The 22,713-nt window shown below is 41.0% G+C and overlaps 1 protein-coding gene across 15 annotated transcripts in view; it reads right to left on the bottom strand.

The window, feature by feature from the left end:
* The window catches only part of SYNE1 (spectrin repeat containing nuclear envelope protein 1), a 521,352-nt gene extending 505,998 nt beyond the window's left edge, over window positions 1-15,354 (bottom strand). For 10 of the 15 annotated variants that reach the window (XM_064360546.1, XM_064360550.1, XM_064360553.1 and 7 more), the window contains exons 1-2: window positions 15,269-15,333; window positions 6,106-6,392 (exon numbers count right to left, since the gene is read on the bottom strand). In XM_064360546.1, coding sequence (XP_064216616.1) covers window positions 6,106-6,172 — 67 coding nt within the window. In that variant the 5' untranslated portion in view covers window positions 6,173-6,392; window positions 15,269-15,333. Of the gene's footprint in view, window positions 1-6,105; window positions 6,393-14,710; window positions 14,883-15,268 lie in introns of those variants that run through there. The other 5 variants (XR_010336584.1, XM_064360559.1, XM_064360560.1 and 2 more) reach the window with 5 other exon arrangements.
* Between the last annotated feature and the right edge of the window lie 7,359 nt (window positions 15,355-22,713).

Here is a 22,713-nt window from a genome sequence, read left to right as displayed (position 1 = left end):
GTTAATTGCCTTGACCAATTTTATCTTCAATTCATTAAGTTAGGTATAATGATTTATTCATTTATTTATCAGAAATGCATTTAACTATGATGTTCCAAAATATAAAGAAATGATCGTTTTGTATCATACTTAAATCTGAGATAATTTTACACAGCATTTATGTGGGAAAACAGAAATTAAACCCACAGGAATTTCATCCTAAATATAATAAATGAGTTTTTGACACTGTTTTGTATTCTAATAAGAACAGTCATTAAGTCAGAGTAATAAAGTATAAAGTTTTTTTTAACTTAAGTTCAGGGGTACATGTGCAGGTATGTTACATAGGTAAATTTGTGTCATGAGAGCTTGTTGTACAGATTATTTCATCACCCAGATATCAAGCATAGTATTTATTAGATCTCTCCTTCCTCCCACTTTCCACCCTCCAATGGGCCACAGTGTCTGTTGTTCCCCTCTGTGTCTGTGTGTTCTCATCATTTAGCTCCCACTTATAAGTGAGAAGATATAGCATTTGTTTTTCTGTTCCTGCATTAGTTGCTAAGGACAATGACCTCTAGCTCCATTCATGTCCTTGCAAAGAACATGATCATATTCTTTTTATGGCTGCATAGTATTCCATGTTGTATATGTACCACATTTTTTTGTACAGTCTACCATTGATGAGCATTTAAATTAATGCAATGTCTTTAATATTGTGAGTAGTGCTGCAGTGAACATAAACATGCATGTGTCTTTATAATAGAATGATTTATATTCATTTCAGTATATACCCAGTAATGGGATTGCTGGGTTGAATAGTATCTCTGTCTTTCTGTCTTTGAGGAATCACTACACAGTCTTCCACAACAGTTGAAATAATTTACACTCCCACTAACAGCGTGTAAGCATTCTTTTTCCTCCACAAGCTCACCAGGATCAGTTTTGGTTTTTTTTTTTTTTTTTTTTTTGACTTTCTAGTAATAACCAATGGTGTGAAATGGTTTTGGTCTTGATTGGTATGTCTCTAATGATCAGTGATGTTGAGCTTTCTTTTATATGAAAGCCAAGGCAATCCTAAGCAAAAAGAACAAAGCTGGAGGCATGATAGTACCCGACTTCAAACTATAATACAGGGTTACAGTAATCAAAACAGCATAGTACTGGTACAGAAACAGACACATATATCAATGGAACAGAATAGAGAATCCAGAAATAAGACCACATACCAACAACCATCTGATCTTCGACAAACCTGACAAAAACAAGCAATGGGGAAAGGCTTCCCTATTCAATAAATGGTGCTGGAATAAATGGCAAGCCATGTGCAGAAGACTGAAACTGGACTTCTACCTTACACCACATACAAAAATTAACTCAAGATGTATTAAAGACTGAAATGTAAAACCCAAAACTATAAAAACCCTAGAAGACAACATGGGCAGTACTATTCAGGACATAGGCACAGACAAAGATTTCATGATGAAGACACCTAAAGCAATTGCAACAAAAGTAAAAATTGACAAATGGAATGTAATTAAACTAAAGAGCTTCTATACAGCAAAAGAAATGCATCACAGTGACTAGAATACCTACAGAATGGGGGAAGATTTTTGCAAACTATGCAATTGACAAAGATCTAATATCCAGCATCTATAAAGAACTTAAATTTACAAGGAAAAAACAAACAAACAAACAGCTCCATTAAAAAGTGGGCAAAGGACATAAACAGACACTTTTCAAAAGAAGATACACATGCGGCCAACAATCATAAGTATAAAAATTGATCAAGGTATTATAAAAACATTTCAATCTTCACAAGGTGCCGAACTTTTTCTCCCCCAAGCTGTGGTCATAGCCAATGATATTAAATTAAAAGAAAGTTACATTTTCATCAATTATTTATTATTATTTCATTTTACTTTTCAGTATACTTTTTATTAGTCTGAAGTTTTCTTTTGTGTAATCAACTTATAGAAAGTACTATGCTTAAAACAAAAAAGATTTAAAGTTTTTATAACTCATAAAAAATGTTCAAGAGGAGGTTGTGATTAATCTGTACTGTACTGTTTGAAAATTTCATAGCTATATCTCCGAGGGTAAATGCTTATCCTTTGTTTGTTTGTTTATTTCTCTTTGAATCTATTCACAGGGTTTAAAAATCAAAATTTGACCTTGCAGTGAATAATTCTACTTTCCTATTGATTTTTTTTGTATATGCAACATCTAAGGATGCACATTTTAATCTTTTCTGACATTTACCACGTGTTCTATAAGATTGCATTGATGTCACCCCGTCCTACAATAACCAATACTGATATGTTCATTTTAAATACATAAAGTTTAATATAGTATGTTCACATTTAAAATGTAGTTAGTAAAAGTCAGTCAGCAAGTACTTTTTAAGTAACTATGAAAAATTACACAAAGTCTCAAGATGTTGTGACTATCTATGAGAAGTTTATAATCTGAAAAATTCAGCCATTTATTTTCTTAGTTGTGACTATAAACTAAGTGACTCTATAAGCCACCTGTTAAATGGATCCCCTTAGTCTTGAAAAGCAGAAAATGTATGTACTAATTATGTGCATTTAAAGTTTTAATACTCCTTTATTCTACTATTGTCCTGTATTTGCTTTTAAGATTATATTTAAATTGATTAAAGTTCCAGAAACATTCATTATTCTTAAAAGCAATGAAACTCTGCATTGCAGTCTGACTGCTCATCCATAATTCAGTATCCCAGCCTAAAACATTATGCTCAAACAAGCTCAAATATCGGCAAAGGTGAAATATTGAACGACTACAATTGCAGCCGAATTATGTAACAATCTCTGTGTGTGCTTTAATTTCCTAGCCCTAGAATGAAAAATTAAAAGCAGGAAAATAGTCAGCAATTACGGGTGTGAGCTAAATAAGCAAGGCAGTAATGCCAAATTGCCATTATTCAAAGCTCAACGCTCTTTATTAGTTATGCACAGGTCTGAAATGACAATGAAACCCCAAAAATGGGGGGGGACCCCAAACACATTAGTTACTCATTATATATCTAGACAAAGAAAAAGGATTCTAGGAGAATGTTCTTATGAATTCAAACTTTGAAAATAGCAACTCTGGTTCTGTTTATGTTAATGGAAATTTGCTTTTTTCTCAAATTTGTCTTAATTATCTGGGCAATAACACCAGCTCTCCATTTATTAGGATCTTGGGCATTTGTTTGGAGGTTCCAGCAGGTAAGCAGGGTTGCTAAATACCCTTGACAGAGGACAGAGCTCTTTCTGAGGAGATTGGCCCCTCTTTGGACTTAGTAAATATGCACAGTGACAACGGAGAGCAAGAGACCTGCACGTCACTAACTGAATCAGCAGAATTAACTCCGCTGATCAATTTGTTAAGACACACTCACCAGTTCACTTTCATTTCCTGCCATTTCACTGTTTCCTTTAATGCAAACTAGATGTGTTACATTTTGCAGCAGTTCAGACTTTACATTTTGTAGCCAACATAACCTATAGAAATAGAGTAATTGATACCAAAAGTTAGTGGTAAGGATCTAGTGCTCAGCAGATTTGCCTTCTGAATTTTAAGGTTTTCTCTTTTAATTTTGTCTGGTACCTTTACGCCACCTTATAACTCTCATAGAAAGGGAAGCTAATTAATGCAATAAGTATAGTTACTTCATTATGTACTAAAATTGCTAGTTTTATACAGCACAGAGTATACAAAACTATTAACATTCCTCCAAAAATTAGGACAGTTAGAAAAATCTGCAGGAAAAAATTGCAACAAATTATCAGGCTGTGTCTTCTCATCCAATTTTCTTCCACGGCTATTTGAATGGCTCACCATATCACAGCATTTATAATTTTTAAAGCTCCTTTAGTAAATTATCTCATTGAGCTTCACAACAATTCTGAGAGGGGCTAAGCAGATGGGAGCAATCCACATTTTGCAAGCAGGGCACCTAGACACGATGTTAAATAGGGCATCCACTGTCACAGGCCTAGTGTGTGATAGGGTGGGAGGCTCCAGCCCTTTCCTCCATGCCACGCATTTCTCAAGCAAAACTAAATCTGCTATAAAAACATAATAAAACACAACATTGAATCATCCATTCTCTTCACTTTCCTCTAACCCCTAACCCAATAATCGTAATGAAAGAACTTCCATTCAAACTAATATCAGAATGAAGAGTACAGTGTTTGTAGGAAAACAGTCTGATTCTGATTGAGTTCATTCAGATTTGCTCTTTGCAACTTTTGCTTATGGTCAACATGTATGTCATCTGGCGAATGATGTCATTGAGGCGCAAAATGGTTCAGTAATTCACCCTCAGACAAACAGCCAAGAAAAACATAGCGGAATGGAACTCAAATTCTGCATTGCATCTACCCAGGTAAAGATGTAAAACTTAAATCTGAGATCCTTGGTGCTGGGCAGACCCAAGCAGATAAATTTTCAGCCCATGGAAAAGATCTAGATCCATCTATATCTTCAGCAAGGATCTTTTATCTAACAAGGCTCTTTCTGGCATGACAAGTGGGATTGGTCACAAGAAATAGGAAACATGTACCACTCACACTGAAGTTTCACAAACCAGTTCAGGCAGATAAACATGAGTAGGGGTCACCTGGACACAGAAGCTTTCAGTCAACTTGGTGGTCTCTGGACAGACATGGAGAAACTCATAGTTCCACCAATCCCCTGATTTTCTATAGCTATGAGCATGTTCTGAGTCATGAATATCCAGATTTAAGAGCTTGGTATGTATTTGAAAGTCAAGACATCTTAGCTGGAAATTACTGCTATGCACAGCAAATACACTGTAAGCAAAGCAAGTGGGATTGTGACAGATCAATACCATTCCTACTGTGCGAAACCACGAGGATCACTTGGAGATACTAGAAAAACTAGAAAAGTCAAGCTATAACGTTACTTTTAAGCCATCTTAGCAAAGACTAGCACAGAACTATTCTAAATTGGGGTATTTTTATACCTTAAAAGCATGCCTTTGAAGGCTGGGCTTACGACATTGAAAATACCATTAGGATCCTGACAAAGAAGTAACGAATGTATCATTGAGATTATGACAAAGAAGCAGTCGTTTTATATACCTACAGGAGACAATGATTTTTGTTTCATATTGAAACACAACAATGAGAATCTATTTGCCTGTGAGTTTCTATAACATTTCCCTGTTAGTTCTCTTCTAGAAAGCAGAGAAAAGTATGGCCAGGTGCAGTGGCTCATGCCTATAATCGCAGCACTTTGGGAGGCCAGGGCGGGTGGATCACCTGAGGTCAGGAGTTTGAGACAAGCCTGGCCAACATGGTGAAACCTGTCTCTACTAAAAATACAAAAATTAGTGGGGCATGGTGTACATGCCTGCAATCCCAGCTATTTAGGAGGCTGAGGCAGGAGAATCACTTGAACCAGGAGGTGGAGGTTGCAATGAGCGGAGATCACGCCACTGCACACTGCACTACAGGCCTGGGAGACAGAGCAAGATTCCCTTTTAAAAAAAGAAAAAAACAAAAGCAGAGAAGAGCACTACTGTTTGCTGTTGGAGAGGAGCACCTCTGAGGGATGCAGGATTAGTTTGCGCCCTGCCTTGCACCACTCATCTCAGCACATCATTTCATCTTTTTAGGCCTTTATTTTTTTAAAAAAAGTTTCTAAATGTCTAAGGGTCTTCTAGTTGGGAAATGCCACCGGTTCACCTATTTCACAGTAGCGTACAGTTGTATGTCCACAACTTGTCCATAATCTATCAAGACACTGTCATTGGGGATGTATTGTCACTGGTATTATTGAACAACAGCAGCAATACCTCTGCCAGTAACTCTTAATTCCCAACTGGACAATGAATAACCACGTAAGGCACACTAATGCAGACACAAAATTACAAAAAAGAAAAAAATCTGTATTTTTATCTTTTCCTTCTATGTAATGAAGACAGCATCTGAAGACAGCATGGCCTTGTTTGAAAACACTGGAATAAAAGACATCCATCCATTCTGGGCTATAGTTCCAAGAAATTGAATTAAACCCAAACTAATTTAACTGAATGTGCGTTAAGATGGTATATTTGAATTTTTTTAAAACTCTGAAGTTTTTTCCCCTTACCTTGCAGCCTCTGCATCACATTGGCAATATCCCGAGGACACCGGGAGGCCCCTCTGGAGGTTGCCATGGTCCCTCTGGAAGCACGAAGCCAACACCAAGAGACGTCACTGGAGGCAGCACAGGGTTACCCCACTCTAGAAAACATGCTTGGACTTTTCTAGATCTATTCCGTCATAAATGGATTCCAGGCATTTGCAGCAGTCAACAGGAGACAGCTCTCCCAAAGATAGAACTGCTTCTTTTTCTTCTTCTGTTTTAAGATTGTCCTCTTAAATGAACTCAAGAACCTGAAAAACAAAAGAGAAAAGATACAACATAAAAAAAAAATCTACAAAGGTCACCATAGTGCTAAAAGGAGAAAGATTTCTATTTAATTTGAGTGCCTGGTCCATTATCAAGTGAAACAACTTAGTGAAAAGCTCTTATAAAGTACTACACAAATGTTAGGAATTCCCATGATATTTGATAAAATAAATACAAAAATGAGACGTCAAATAAAATGGGGTTGCTAAAAGAACTGATTACTTTCATTCCATGTTTTCTTTTTAAACCATAAACTTTTTCCATTGATGTATGAAATCGGTTTCCCTTACATTAATAACACTGAATTCTAGTTTTCAATATGCACAGATTCTCGTATCTGTGCTAATCTAGCCTGCTTTGCACACGTATTTTGCTCTGTGTGTTGTACACTTTCCAGAAGTGGGATCAAATCCAATTTCCCATACCAATTTGATGAATTAAAATATAAATGTAAAAAACATTTCATTCTAAAAGTGTGAGTGTCAAGTATTCCAATTTTAGAAGCCAAATAAATCTGATTTAATTTTTTTTCCTCCCTTTGTATAAAGACTCAAAAGTTGTAAGGCTAGGGGTGGGGTGGGCTAAGCAGAGTGAACATTTTCCTTCTCTATTCTCTGTGTTGGTTAAGTTTTTGTTTTTGTTTTGAGACAGTCTCACTCTGTCATCCAGGCTGGAGTGCAGTGACATGATCTCGGCTCACTGCAATCCCCACTTCGCAGGTTCAAGCAATTCTCCTGCTTCAGCCTCCTGAATAGCTGGGATTACAGGCGTATAACACCACACCTGGCTAATTTTTGTTGTTTTTTTTTTTTAAGTAGAGACAGGGTTTCACTATGTTGGCCAGGCTGGTCTCAAACTGCTGACCTCAAGTGATCTGTCCTTCTCGGCCTCCCAAAGGATTGTTGGGATTACAAGCATGAGCCACTGCTCCTGGTTGGTTAAGTTTAATTGATGATGTGGGGGTGGGAAGAGGTAGGAGAGTAGTTGTTGAAATCTTGAAATTGCAAAATGTACGTTGAATAAGAATTTCCTAACCCTAGGGTTAGCTGAAGAGAAGGTATTGCCATGAAATAGATAATTAGACAGAAAAGCAGGGCGGGGGGCGGGGCGGTGAATAATGCACCAAGAGAAAGAAACTCAACCACCAAAGAGGCCCACAGGAGGGTGATACTTGATTATAATTCCCATTGCATTTCTAGGTTATGATGATGAAGTTTTAAAAAAGGAATGGGGAAGCCGGGCGCGGTGGCTCAAGCCTGTAATCCCAGCACTTTGGGAGGCCGAGGCGTGTGGATCACGAGGTCAAGAGATCGAGACCATCCTGGTCAACGTGGTGAATCCCTGTCTCTACTAAAAATACAAATAATTAGCTGGGCATGGTGGCGCGTGCCTGTAATCCTAGCTACTCAGGAGGCTGAGGCAGGAGAATTGCCTGAACCCAGGAGGCGGAGGTTGCGATGAGCCGAGATCACGCCATTGCACTCCAGCCTGGGTAACAAGAGCGAAACTCCATCTAAAAAAAAAAAAAAAAAAAAAGGAATGGGGGAAGAGGGGAAGAAGAAGAGAATGGCAAAAGCCAAACTCCTAAAGAAAGCTCACGCATGTGAGATGGTCTACCTTCCTGAAGGAAAAAAAAATTGAGAGGAGTCTGCGAGTGCTATAAAAATTATAGGCCGGGCACGGTGGCTCATGCCTGTAATCCCAGCACTTTGGGAGGCCGAAGTGGGTGGATCATGAGGCCAGGAGATCAAGACCTGGCTAACACGGTGAAACTCTGTCTATACTAAAAATACAAAAAATTAGCCAGGCATGATGGCATGCACCTGTAGTCCCAGCTCCTTGGGAGGCTGAGGCAGGAGAATCACTTAAACCCGGGAGGCGGAGGTTGCAGCGAGCCGAGATTGTGAGATCGCACCACCGCACTCCAGCCTGGTAACAGAGTGAGACTCCATCTCAAAAAAAAAAAGTATAACTTGGATTATAGTCCATAAAAGAGCATTGCTCATGAAGGATTGGTTAAGTAATAGAGTGTAATTATGAATTACAATTTATTTTAAAATGGCATTACTGATACTAGTATATATTGGTATCTGGTCAGTATGTATGAATGCAAAGCTGATAATATACTTTTTAGCGTATTATCTAAAAAAAAAAAAGGATGCAAACCTTGGCACATTGCTGCTGCCACATGTGCAAAGCATCAGAAGGATGCACTGGAGCAAGAAAGCAAGCTAGCTTTAGCAAGACGTGGGGAAGTGATGCAGTGAACAGCAGTCATTTGTAGAAAGGTACAGGTAAACTTCTCTTGGCTACTTGAAGGGATATTTACTAGGAGTAGGACCCAATGCTTAGTATCTTATAGGCTAGGGAGGTACCTCTCAGTGGGTGACTTTCCAAGGGATTCTTCATGGAGAAATAATTACCTGTGGTTGGGCTGTCACATATACACCTATAGCCCTGCTCAAATTGTATGCCCATTAGCAGCCTGTACCTCCTGGGGAAAAATATTCCACCTACCCACATACAAAAGCTTTTTCAATTTGAGAGAATAAGAGAGTGAAAAGTGCCTGAAGGACCTTATAAATGGCTCCCCTAAGCTATTAGAAAGCTAGGTTGTCAAATGCAAAAATATAACTTTCTGAAATCAATCAATCAGTCAGTCAACCAATCTATCTATTATCTATATCATTTATCTGCATGTATATTAAAGACCTTCACTTCATTTCAGATACCCTACTCCAAGGTGGGCTCAGCACTGGAGCTCACAAATAATTAACACATAGTCTCCACCTTCAATCAAGAATTATGGCATTAAAACGGATTTCAGTAAATCAATGCAACAGAAATCATTCTGCCTCTGTCCTCTTCTAATTCACATTCACATAGCATGGTAGATTAATCCTGAAATATTGTGCACGCCCTCTCTCTCTCTCTCTCTTTCATTACATTAAACTCAGAATTTCCTGTCATGTACCCAGTATTCATCCAGTCTTACGCTCACAGCATAGCTAACACTTTCAGGGTGCCAGAGCTCAATGCTGGGATTACTAAGATGGATATGACACAGAGACTATTTTTGAGGAGCTTGGGACACAGTGGGAGATAAAATGTAGAAAAGATAATGTAAAATTACCAGGGCTAAGTGCAAATACCAAGATGTGAGGATACAGAGGATGGGGGCTAAATCAGTCTGGGTGTTCTGGAAAGGTGTCCTTCTTGGCAAAGAGCAAACACCTGAGCTGAGTCTTGGTAAATGGGCTAGTCACCCAGATGAAACATATGCAAGACACATCCCGGCAGGGTAAAGAGGTTGAGCAAAGGCCTGGGCATGAGAAACAGCATGATTGGGACATGGAATTACCACCAGTCAGGCACTGAGAAACTCTACAAGGTGACATTCTGGAAAAGAGGGCAGAGAGGGAGGTGGTGTCCGGATGGTGGAAGACCCCGAGTGCTATGCTCAGAAGTTTGGTTCTGGCTCTTTAGCAGGCAACAGAAAGCCACTGAAAGATTTTAAGCTGGAATTGAGAAGATATAATTGGGATTATTCTAGCTATGGTTTTAAAGGGTGTATTTGAGAAGGAAAAAACTGGAAGATCCAGAAAGATCAGTTAGGAAGGTATCTCAGGAGTCCAGGTGGAAGGTGACGAAAGACGGAAATCAGGCAGAGGAAGCAAAGTGAGGGAAGAATAAAATATAACACAGCTTTAGGGAGCAGAATTTGTAGGACCTGGTGACTGGTCAGCCAGGGATAGGGTTGGTGGGAGGTGTAGGTAGAAGGAGGTAGGGTTTCCAGGGTGCATATCTGATGAGCCTCAGAAGCCTCTCAGGATTTCAGGTGCTATTAATTGAGTTCAGCAGAAGAGGGATTGCATAGGTTTTACAAACAAACACTCTCCCCTTCATGTTTCCTATCTTTGGAACAACTCTGGAACAATTTCTTCATTGCCCCTTCACATCACCCCTCTGAAGAACACTTGCAGCTGAACGAATCTAAATACCTAACCCAGGATCCACATACCACTTGACACTTTTCCTAAACACACCAGCCAACATTCACCATTAGTTTCTACTGAGGCCTCTAACATTAACGATTCATACTATGACAGGTACAATTTGGCTTATACCCTTCACTACTGCTAGTCTTACCTCACTCTAAACAAACTGTGAATCTTTTGCTGGTATACAGGCTCTAACATTGCAAAATCTCACCCACCAAGTATATCCCTGACCACATCCTAGGCCCCCGATATATATTTTTTGTTTCATTGAATCAAGTTCATAATACTTTGCATCTATGAGAAAATCCCCAGAAAACCTCTTCCTCTTTAATGTAAAAAAAGTGGATGCAATATCCTTCCTTTTTCAGATATTAAACATTGTGCTTTCATCATTCACATGTACACATTTCCTATAGTGTGAAATCATGATTTTCTTGCTTTTTACTGATACTTTATCTTAATATTATATAATTTGATTAAAAAATTGAAAGTGACAAGTTAATAATAAAAGCTAATAAAAAGAGACTGGGAATTAGGAAATACCAGTTCTAGGCTAAACTTTATCCCAACTAGTTGGGTGATTTTGATCTGGTTCTGTTCGTGAAGGTCCTCAACAACTATTTATTGGAGGAGAGTGTGGTACCAGGAAATGCACAGACTTTGGACTAAGAAAGACCTGGAGCTCAATTATCTCTTACTATGTATGCAGGCTTAAGAAAAGTGAGCTTTTCTGAGCCCTTGTTTCTTCATCTATAAAATGAGGTATATTCATGCCAAATTAGGTTTAATTTTATCGTGCTTAAATTTTTTAAAGATAAAATACATAATGTTTCCAGCAGATTGACTGGCGTGGAGCAGAGTTTCAGCAAATGCTGGTTTCCATTCTCCTTCCCCTTGCCCCAGTTTCTCCACCTGCAATACGAGAGATGGCCCTAAAATTCAGAGGTACTCCCAAGTGTGCTCTTCAGTTCCTAAATAAATGGCGGCACAAGGCACAGCTAAAACAATGACTGGTGCAAGGTCATGAGATCCTCCAACTGACTGCTTACAACAGCAGTATTCTGGCTATGGACATGACAGAACCAGAATACCAGAGTCAGATCCAGAACATCAGTGAACTCACTATTCCCAAGATCATAAAAATAGTTTTTAGTAGGTGCAGGATATTGTGGGGGTGTGGGAAAGAGGGAATGAAGAGTGAACCTAGGCTTTGAGATGGAATGGGAGAATTCGGTAGACATTGATGGGTGGTATACCAATAAATAGTCCCTGTACCATCTCCACATTTTTCCAGGGGAAGGAACTAAGATTATGATGTGGCTAAATACATCCACCTCATACTTAGCAGAGAGGTAATAAGATTCCTGTATTTATTATTTCACAATAAATATGTATTGGGAATCTATTTGTAAGAGACCATGGTACGGAGTAAATAGCAGTCAACAGGAGAGACAAGCACCTCTTACAGCTTATGTGCCAGTAGAGGAAGATGATATAAACAATGTTACAGCAAAGGAGAGCAAGTATTGTAATGGAAAAGTCCAGGCTACTGCGGAAGCAAACAGAACACCCACCCAATCAATAACCATCTGCTGCATTTTTTTGTTCAGAACACAGAGCGAATTTGCACTATCTGCGATTTGGGATTCTCCCAGTTGAATGACATACTCTTCTTAATACCACTACCTGTGAAAAAGCACAGCTGTGAAATACCACAACTCAGTTTTTTTCTCTCTTAGCAGAATGGACATCGGCTAGTAAATCAGTTTCTTGTTTGTGTGACTAAAAAGAAATACACTAAGAAAAGCACTGAAGAAATACTACTGAGCCACAAGAATATATTTAAAGCAATGCAACTAAATCTCTAGGTATTAGAAAACTACCACAGAAAATTTCAAACCCTGCAACAACCAGAGACAATGTGGCTCATTTCTAACCAAAAAGAAAATAAACTGAGAACATAAATATATAAACAGATTCACAACAGCAGGAAGTACAGATATTACTTAATTAAATGTCTAAATGTATAAGAATAGCACTAATATTGAAACCCACTATTAAAATTTTTAATCATGAATAAATTTCAGTTTCCTTTCTATTCAAGTCTCTTGCTAGAGTTCACATACTGTTTAATTTTAAATTTAATTATTTTTTTCTCTGTTCATCCCTTAATAATGATACTAATTAATAAACAGTAAGATGGCCAAAAGGTAGAGAAGAACATGAACATCTTTGAATTAATATATTGCTAATATATGTATGCACGTTATCAGGGAACAATGCTGTTACTTACTCACTATTATGAATTATGTAGATTAACAATAAGAAATGATCTTTTCCCTCGAATAACATGAACAAGTAAGCAAAAGACAAAGTGTATAGAAGATCAGCATGAAAGATACTCGGTGTCCTCATTAAATTTTGTTTATTGGAAGCCTAAAGTATAAATTACACCCAAAGACATCTGCAACCGTCTTTCCATCCCTTGCTAGAATATATATTGCACTCCTTGCCAGACATTAGTTCTTAGGTTAGACCACAAGGAAGTACACATTTAAGAGGAGACACATAGAGGTCCCCACAGAGGTGTTTGGGCCCTGCATGCCTATCACATTCAGACCACAGGGTGTGGCTGCAGTAGCTAGAGCTGGAGTTGTGAAAATGCCTCCAACCTTGCCCAGTTACGGGCTTCCTACATCCTGTGACAGTCACACCTCCTTTCATTTCTAAGACGCTGTGTGTGCAGTACAGTTATCAGAAAGTAGGCCCAGTGCACCACCAAACAAGTCTTGAAATTTTTTAAATGGCAAACTAGCTTTTTCCAATCCCCATTCCCTGGCAGGAAGGAATCAAGTAAAAAAGAATTCTTAAACAGGGTCAATGAGACGGAAGAAAACCAGTTTGTGAAAACCATTAGTTCAGAAAGATGAAAGTGAGACTATAATGTAAGAGCTAAGCAAATATTTTCAAAGCCTAGCAAATATTATTATCTGGGTCAGTCTGAAGCTGTTTCTTAATCTTCAGCATGAAACATATTAAGTTAGTATAGATCTCCCACATTTTGTTCTAAATCTGCCACAAAGTAATGAACAGACAAGAAAAAAAATAGATATGTATTTTATCACACTATTCTGGTGATGTAGGGAACTTTTTATCCATATTACAAATCGTTTTTCACCATGAGGAATAAAAAGCCTGTCAAAGAACAATCCTCATGACTCGTGATTAAATCCGAATTTTGTGAAGATGTAGGTCATATTAATGACCTCTGATTCATTGAAAATTATACTTTCTCTTGCATAGATCTGGCTTCTGTATACGAACGTTGTCTTTAGGAAAGTTATTCTTAGATCAAGATGAACAAATGGATGGGCACTCGAGAAGACAAAAATACTTCATTTTTAACTTTCTTAACATTCACAGAAACATTTCAGATACAAGCTTTCCACTCCAAAAAGAAAAGCTCAGAAATGAACATCTAGGGATGCTAAGGCTTCCTTGTTGATATTTTTCTCTGGGCTGGACCTGACTCTATTTACGGAAGGGGGCAGAACTTCCAGCATCCAAAGCCTGGGATCCCAGTTAGCACACCCAGCCCCCCTTCCCAAGGGACTTTCCTTCCAGTGAGGCTGATGGCTGCTTCGTTTTGCACGGATGCCTGCCCGTGGCGATGCACCTGGCCCCCTGCGCACCACCATTTCCCAGAACTCCTCCGCCAGCAATGCAAGATCGCTATGTGAAACGCATCTTTCTGAAGAGGAGATGAAAGTTATCTTGCCCTCTAGTGCAGGCTCTGCCGGGAAGCAAACTGCACCATGACAGCGCCGCTGGAGTCTGACGCGCCCGGGCCTCTGCGCAGCCTTCAAGCCATTTTCCTTCCCCCAACCCTTCCTAAAATAGTCAGGGGGTGGAGGAAGGGAGGCTCCCTTAGAATCTGTTCAACGCCCTACCTCTCCCATCTGATAGTAGCAACAGTACCGACCATCACAATAAGAGGGTGGCTGCCTTTTGCTTCTGCACCATTGGAGCCCAGGGGACGTGCCACAAGCGGAAATGACAACTCGGAGAGGGGGATATTAATAGGGGCATCTACGTACGAGATGCAAAGAGGCTCCCCAACCTCCCGGTCCCCTTATCTACGAGTATCGCGCACGTACACACACCGCGGCCACCGCCCCCTCCCATCAAGCACGCAGAGCCCCAGCGTGCAGGCACAAACTTGCTGACAATTTCTCTGCAATGTGTTCGTCTTGCACCTCTCTCTCCTCTCCCTGTCTCCCGTTCTCTGCCTTTCCTTTTACCTTCTCTCTCGGCCTCGTTCAGTTTCCCAGCGGCGAAGCGAAGCGAGCAAACGCCTCCTCCCGGCTCCCTGCGCCCAAGCTCCGCGGGACGGCGGGGATGCGCGGCGATCTGTCCGCCCGCCCTGTCGCCGAGCTCTGGCGCCGTCTGCAGGGTTGCGGGAGCCCGGCCGCCCTGGTGACGGGGGACAACAATCCCGGCCCTCTGCGGCCGGCGGCCGCGGCCCGGCGCCCGCACTCACCCCGGCTGGCTCGCCCACACTCACTCCCGCGCCGGGCTGCTCAGCCGCGCTCCCCGCCCTCCGCGACCGGTTCCTCCTCCCGGCTGCACGCTGCGGGGTGAGGCCTCCCCCCTCCCCGCCCCCTCAACTACTGCTCCCGTCGGGAAGGAAGGTCGCCCAGTCAGTTCAGCCTCCCTGCACCGCCCCGACCCCACCACACCGCCTCCCCCGCCACACCCCCTCCCCGGCTCCGTGCCCTGCGCCCCGCGCCCGGCTCCGGGCAGCGCCGGTGCCTGGAGCAGCTGGGGGCGGGGACGCGGAGGCTCGCAGACTTCCCTACCTCTGGAGACAGATGCACGGCCTCAGGCGTTTCTCCGCAGCTGCAAAGCTCTGCCGCTGTGATCCACCCTCTCAGCAAGCCTTGCCCCCGGGACCACCTCCCAGGGGTCGAGGTGGGAAGGCAATGTCCCTGAGAGCCAGGACGCACTGCCTCCGCTTCCTGGAGGAGCTGCGCTGTTCTGGCCGCTAACTTTTGCCCAGGGTTTCCACTGCCCGGGTGACCTTCCTGAGCGGAATCTATCCTGAAAAGCTGGGAGGTTCCCTGATGGTCCCAGGAAGGGCGTGATGAGGAGCAAAGAGCCAAATCCGCTAGCTCCTTTTTCATCAGCTTCCAAAAGGTTCTCACCGTTTTGATTGCCAAGTCAGTAGCAAATAATTTAATTTGAGGGAGGCTGGTCAGGCTTTACAGATTTTTTTTAATTGTTATTTATAAAGTTTAGACTTTTTGAGAAAGCGCTTGACATCTTCATCATATGTCTTGACTATTTATTAAGATGATCCTAAAAGTCACTTTTAGTTTCTTCGCATGCACTGTATGCACCCTGCCCATTGCAGAGCCATTTGCGTCTTTTGCCACAAGTCCTTCTCATGGTGTAAGAAATCTTGGTGTTGCCTGGTAGCATTCAGGAGAATTTATTTTGTTGTGGTTTTATGGTATCCAAGCAAATTCAAACACAGTCTCCCCTCAACAATGAAGTCCAAGTCCAACAGGATGATTGTAGCGAGAATACTCGAAGCTATGTTGCAAGAATCTTAAAAATAATACTTGCACCCTTGACTCTTCAATCTGACAAAACAGTCTTTTATCGTCTAAATTTGCTGAATGGAAGGAGCAGTTTATAAAGTAGATGAAGTTTCTCTTTGCTGACTGCCTTTCTCTTACCTGCTGCCAACATTCCCAATGTCTAGCTTTCCATTTTCTTTAAATTCTTCTTCTTTTGGTTCGCATCAAAATAATAACATCTGAAACAAATCTGGTAACCAATCTGATGTGTTCCTTTTCCCCGTGTGTGTGTGTGTGTGTGTGTGTGTGTGTGTGTGTTTTGAGACCAAATAATGGATCTCTATTTGCAGAACTTGCTACATGCAGAAGTTGGGCCTGGACGAGGGGCGTTTGGGATCACTCTCGATGCATGCCCTGTCTCTTCCTGACAGTAACGATCATGGAGCATGCCCAGAGCTCCTTGTGGAGACAACCACCAGAGCATAATTATTCCAGGTCAGCACTCTGCCCAGTATGCTCTGGGCCACAAAATGGGGTCCAGACTTCCAGTCCTGCCACTCAGAAGAAACAGATCAGAATGGCTCAGCTCACCACCTCAATCTCTACCTTCATAGAACCAATACAACCTGCTGGACTTTTGAAGATGGGTAGAAAGTTATTCTACCAACTTGCTATTCTGTATTAAGCAGCTACTTTCTTTGGTTTACTTCCTTGAAAAGCGAGCCACTTAAAACACAAACCTGAAACGTTTCCACCAACTAAAATTCCTCCACTAGGCCTAATCTCTGTTGTCCAAGCTGAGACAGACAGGAGCATAGAGCTGTCTTGCTGGCATTGGTCCCCTATGCAGCTGAACTCCCCTTCTCAGCTAAACTGTGTCCTCTGTAGAAGGAAGAAGCACATTTTAGACTTTTGCAAAGGGCTTTTGCAATTTCACTTACCCCAGGGAAGGGTGTTGTAGCTTCATTTATTCAACAGCTATTGCTTGAACACTTACCACATAACAAACATTGTCCTAAGCACTGAGGCTACTGTAGTAAGGAAACTCTGACCTGGTTCTTGCCTTCACAGAACTTACAGTATGATGGGAGAGAGTCAGACGTTCATCAGAGAACCACACAGATGCTTATAAAACCCCATTCTCTAAGCAAAAGCAAATGTTGCTATGAGAGCTTTTAAGGAGAGTAATTGACCAGGCATGGTGGCTCACACCTGTAATCCCAGCACTTTGGGAGGCTAAGGTAGGCGGATCACGAGGTCAAGAGATCAAGACCATCCTGGCAACATGGTGAAACCCCATCTCTACTAGAAATACAGAAAAATTAGCTGGGTGTGTTGGCCACACCTGTAGCCCTAGCTACTTGGGAGGTTGAAGCAGGAGACTCTCTTAAACCCAAGAGGCGGAGGTTACAGTGAGCTGAGATAACACCACTACACACTCCAGCCTGGCGACAGAATGTGACTCTGTTTAAAAAAAAAAATTAGCCAGGTGTGGTTGCAGACACCTATAATCCCAGCCACTAAGGTGGCTAAGTCAGGAGAATTGCTTGAACCTGGGAGGTGGAGGTTGCAGTAAGTGAAGATGGTGCCACTGCATTCCAGTTAGGCAACAGAGCTAGAATCAGTCAAATAAATAAATAAATAAAATAAAAGGAGGGGAATTAATTTATTTCAGGGATTAGAAAGGCTTTGCTTAGGGAGTGACATCTGAGCAGTGAGTTGCAGGAACTAGGTGAAAGTGGGCAGGTGAGGAGTTGGGAGAGCTCTCCAGAAATGGCATATGCAGAAGTTCTGTGGAAGAAAAGCACGAGGAAGCCTGATGAGGCTGCAGCAGCAAAAGCAAGGGAGGGGCCAGGAAGTTTAGGGAATGGTGGGACCAGTGCAACTGCAGACACACCCAAGGGCAGACTGTGCCAGTCTTAAAAACTGTCCCAAAGGGATGGCCCTTTATGTGAAGCTATTAAAATGTTCTCAGTGCAACATGATTAGATTTATGTTTTTAAAATTTTTCCTTTGGCTAAAACATGGAAAACAGATTAGAAGTGGAGCCAGAATCAATCAACATGGACTAGTTAGGAAGGCGGTACAGTAATCCTTTAGAAAAGATTGTGGCATTTATTGTTAGAGTGAATGTAGTGGGAAAATGTAGACAGATTTGAGAGATATTTAACAGATAACACTTACAGGGCATAAGGCCATGTTGTGCTATAGACTGTGTATGTTCCCTCACACCCGAAATTCATATGTTGAAACCTATCCCCAGTGTAACGGTATTAGGAGATGTGGCCTCTAGTAGGTGATTAGGTCATAAAGGTAGAACCCTCATGCATAGAGTTAGTGTCCTAATAAAAGGAACTCGGAAAGGCCCTTGCCCCTTCCACCATGTGAGAACACATCAAGAATTCAGCCATCTATCAACTAGGAAGTGGGTTCTCACCAGATGCTGAATCCCAGGGTGACTTGATCCTGGATTTCTAGCTTCCAGAACTGTGAGTAATAAACATCTGCTGTAAAGCCACCCATACTATAGTATTATGTCATAGCAGCCCAAACAGACTAAGCCTTGTGTCAAAAGGAAGTTAGAAGAGTATAATGGTTAAAGTTTTGGGTTTTAAAGCAAGAAAGGCTTGGATATCAGTCCCAGCTTTACCATTAACTGCCGATGTGATTTTTAGCTAGTAATTTAACCTCTCATGAATTCAGGATTATAATAGCATCTCATTCATAGAGCTGTTGTGGGAACTAATGAGCTAATGGCTGAAAAGCACTTAGTACTTCAGAGCCTGGCATATGGTCAATAAATGAAAGATACAATTAGCATCATTATTATGGTTCTAGTTATTCTTACTATAGTCTAGATGTTTCTGAAGTTGGCAAATACAGGAAAATAATCACTCTCCATGTCACTGTGCAATAGCCTAATTGAGCTAGGACACTAGTTCCTGAGAGCAACAGAATATAATCCCAAGGCCATCACAGGTTGAGAGACAGCTACCAGGACAGCAACTTATTTCCCCCTCCTCCAGGCCCAGGGCCTGTCCTCCTCTTCCGTCTTTTTATTCTACCTCACTTTACAAAGAATCCTCTTCTTATATATCAGTGAAGCTGAGCCCCCAAGGTCCTCTCTCTGCATTATTAGAAGGAGGTAGCAAAGATAGCAACAACTGCAGATTGCCTTCCGCCCAGTTTCATCCCAACACCTGCATCATGATGTTCTATATATTTGTAAAATACGAGACATTGTGCCCATACGAAATCAATGAATAATCATTACTTTTCTTTTTTGAGATGCAGTTTCACTCTTGTTGCCCAAGGTGGAGTGCAATGGTGCAATCTCGGCTCACTGCAACTTCTACCTCCTGGGTTCAAGTGATTCTCCTACCTCAGTCTCTCAAGTAGCTGGGATTACAGTCATGCACCACCACACCAGGCTAATTTTTTTTTTTTTTGAAAGAAAGAAAGAAAAAAAATGAAGAAGAGGAAGAAAAAGGAAGAGAAAGAGAGAGAGAGAATGGGAGTATTGCTTTCTTGCCCAGGCTAGAATGCAGTTTAGTAATGGGTATTGAAAACCTCTTTTATACCAATAATTATACTTGATGTAGACAGGAAGGAATAAGGGAAGAAAATAACAAACAAACAGCCAACCAATATTTCATTTAAACCTATGAAATGCTATGCGATTACTGAGGAGTGATTTACTTCCAATTATGTAGTCACTTTTGGAATAGGTGTGAAGTGGTAATGTATGTTTTATGTATTTGAACTGGAGAGTTCTGTAAATGTTTATTAAGTTTACTTGTTCCGGGTCTGAGTTCAAGTCCTGGATGTCCTTGTTAATTTTCTGTCTCGTTGATCTATAAAATTGTTAGCTCTTCTTGTAACATTGATCCTTTTGCCATTATATAATGTCCTTCTTTGCCTCTTTTGCTCTTTGTTGCTTTAAAGTCTACTTTATCAAAGGCGAGAATTGCATCTCCTGCTTTTTGTTTGTTTATTTTTACTCTCTGATTGGTTGATAAATCTTCCTCCTTCTCTTTGTTTTGAGTCTTTGTGTATCGTTGCATGTGAGATGGGTCTGGATGCAGCATACCGATGGGTTTTGGCTTTTATCCGATTAGAATATATATATAGGTTTAATACTGGCATTTGATGCTAGCTGGCTGTTTTGCCCATTAGTTAGTGTAAATTTTTCATTGTTTTAATGCTCTTTGCTTACTGATATATTTTTGGAAAGGCTGATATTGGTTGTTCCTTTATATGTATAGTGCTTCTTTCAGAAGCTCTTGTAAAGCAGGCCTGGTGGTGGTGAAGTCTCTAAGTACTTGTTTGTTCACAAAAGATTTAATTTTTCCTTCAATTATAAAGCTTAGTTTGGCTGGATATGAAATTCTGGGTTGAAAGTTCTTTTCTTTAAGGATGTTAAATATCGGTCCCCACTCTTTTCTGGCTTGTAGGGTTTCTGCTGAGAGATCTGCTGTAAGTCTGATAGGTTTCCCTTTATGGGTAACCTGACCTTTCTCTCTGGCTGCCCTTAGTATTTTCTCCTTCATTTCAACCCTAATAAATCTGGCGATTATGTGCCTTGGGGTTGGTCTTCTTGAAGAATATCTTTGTGGTGTTCTCTGTATTACCTGGAGTTGAATATTACCCTGCCTTGCCAGGTTGGGAAAGTTTTCCTGAATGATATCCTGAAGAGTAGTTTCCAACTTGGATTCATTCTCTTTGTCACATTCAGGTACACCTATCAAACGTAAATTAGGTCTTTTCACATAGTCCCATATTTCCTGGAGACTTTGCTCATTCCTTTTCATCCTTTTTTCTCCATTCTTGTCTTCTCGTTTCATTTCACTGAGCTGGTCCTCGACTTCTGATATCCTTTCTTCTGCTTGATCAATTCGACTGTTTAAACTTGTGCATGCTTCGCGAAGTTCTCGTGTTGTGTTTTTCAGCTCCATCAATTCACTTATATTCTTCTCTAAATTGTCCATTCTCGTTAACATTTCGTCAAACCTTTTTTCAAGGTTCTTAGTTTCTTTGCATTGGGTTAGAACAAGTTCTCTTAATTCACAGAAGTTTCTTATCACCCACCTTTTGAAACCTGCTTCTGTTATTGGAACACACTCGTAATCTATTATGCCTTGTTCCATTACTGATGAGGAATTGCGATCCCCTGTAGAGGGAGAGGCATTCTGATTTTGAGTATTCTCTGCCTTTTTACGCTGGTTTCTTCCCTTCATTATACATTTATCTGTCTGTCGTCTTTGTAATTACCAACTTTCTAACTAGGTCTCTGAGCTGACGTCCAACTTGTTGATTCCCAGCGCCGAAATCTGAGCAATCCACTGCACCGGCCAAAATAGCGGTGTTAAGATTGATGGTGCTTTTCTGCCCGGGAATCTCCAGACTCTGCACCAAGAACTGGCGTGGTAAGGTGCCAGCAAAACCACCACACTGGCCACAAGAGTCGCCCTGGCGACCCGTGGGGCTCCTCTGCTGGGAATCTCCTAGTCTGTGAGCAACAAATATTCATCTGAAAGTGTGGCATCCTCTCGTTCTCTGCGCTTTCACTGGGAATTACGAGCCCGAGCTGCTAGTGATCAGCCATCTTGGATCTCTCTCTCAATTTTTTTTATCTTTTAGTAGAAATGAGGTTTCACTGTGTTAGCCAAGCTGATTTGAACTCCTGACCTCAGGTGATCTACACAGCTGAGGTGACCTGGTTTCCCAAAATGCTGGGATTACAGGCATGAGCCACTGCACCTGGCCCGAATAATCACTTCTATTTCTATCATTCCTACTTTAGGTAACTGTGTTGATACCATGTCAAAAATTGCCATAATTAAAATATGTTGTGGATTTATCAAGAGTAGCTGCCCCAGGGTCAACCAGAATTGCATCTTTACTCAAATGAACACATGTGCAACTCAACAAATGGCTTTCTTCTTCTACCTCCCTCCTTTAGTCTTAAATCTCTTCAAAACCATTTTGTACACACAATGCAGTGAAACTTCAATCAAAGTAGCTCTCTTACTTTTTAAAGGTAAAGGGGCATTTTTTAAGTCAGGGTCTTGATGTAGCCAGCAGATGTCTGGCTTGGTCTTCAAATACCTAGGAGCCACTTGCTAGGTAATAGCCTCAAGGGGAATCAATAGACTAGTGACAAGGAAGGTAAGGACAAATGAGGAAGGAGGGACTTATTTTTCCTGACAAGTAAGCCTCAGGAGGATTTACATCCAAAGTTCTCAGATTCACCCAAACCCTCCAAATTCCCCTGTTCCAGTTCTTATAGCCCACTCTTAACAATAAGAACTTTAACTTTCACGTAAGAGACTTGGCAAGTCTTTGAATTTATCTTATGCTGTAATTGTGCAACATGCAGAAGCAGACCTTAGGTCTGATTTTTGGCTATACCAACAATGTGGCTACAAGGGTAAGGGTCCTAGATGTTCTCTAGTTCTTGACTAGGCCTTGACCCCAAAGTGTAAAGATTCCCAGATTATCATTTTCTTTCTATGGTCTCTGGTGCAGTCAGAAGTAGATGACACGCACCATGGTCCTTCTCATTCTCTTTCCTACATTCAGACTCTAGAGCAGCAGTCAACTTAGTCTCCTAAATTCTTGGTCCTTCAGTTCCAACAACCAGAGGTGTTAATTTAAGGATCTGTTTGCCACCACATGCCATGTTTCCATAATTCTCTTTTGCACTAGCATTAGGCAATTAG

Source organism: Aotus nancymaae, unplaced genomic scaffold, assembly GCF_030222135.1.
Source record: "Aotus nancymaae isolate 86718 unplaced genomic scaffold, 86718_ANA_hifiasm-v0.15.2.pri h1tg000040l, whole genome shotgun sequence".
NCBI lineage: Eukaryota > Metazoa > Chordata > Mammalia > Primates > Aotidae > Aotus > Aotus nancymaae.
Note: the sequence above shows the minus strand (reverse complement) of the source record. Positions and strands in the feature narration are given on the sequence as shown.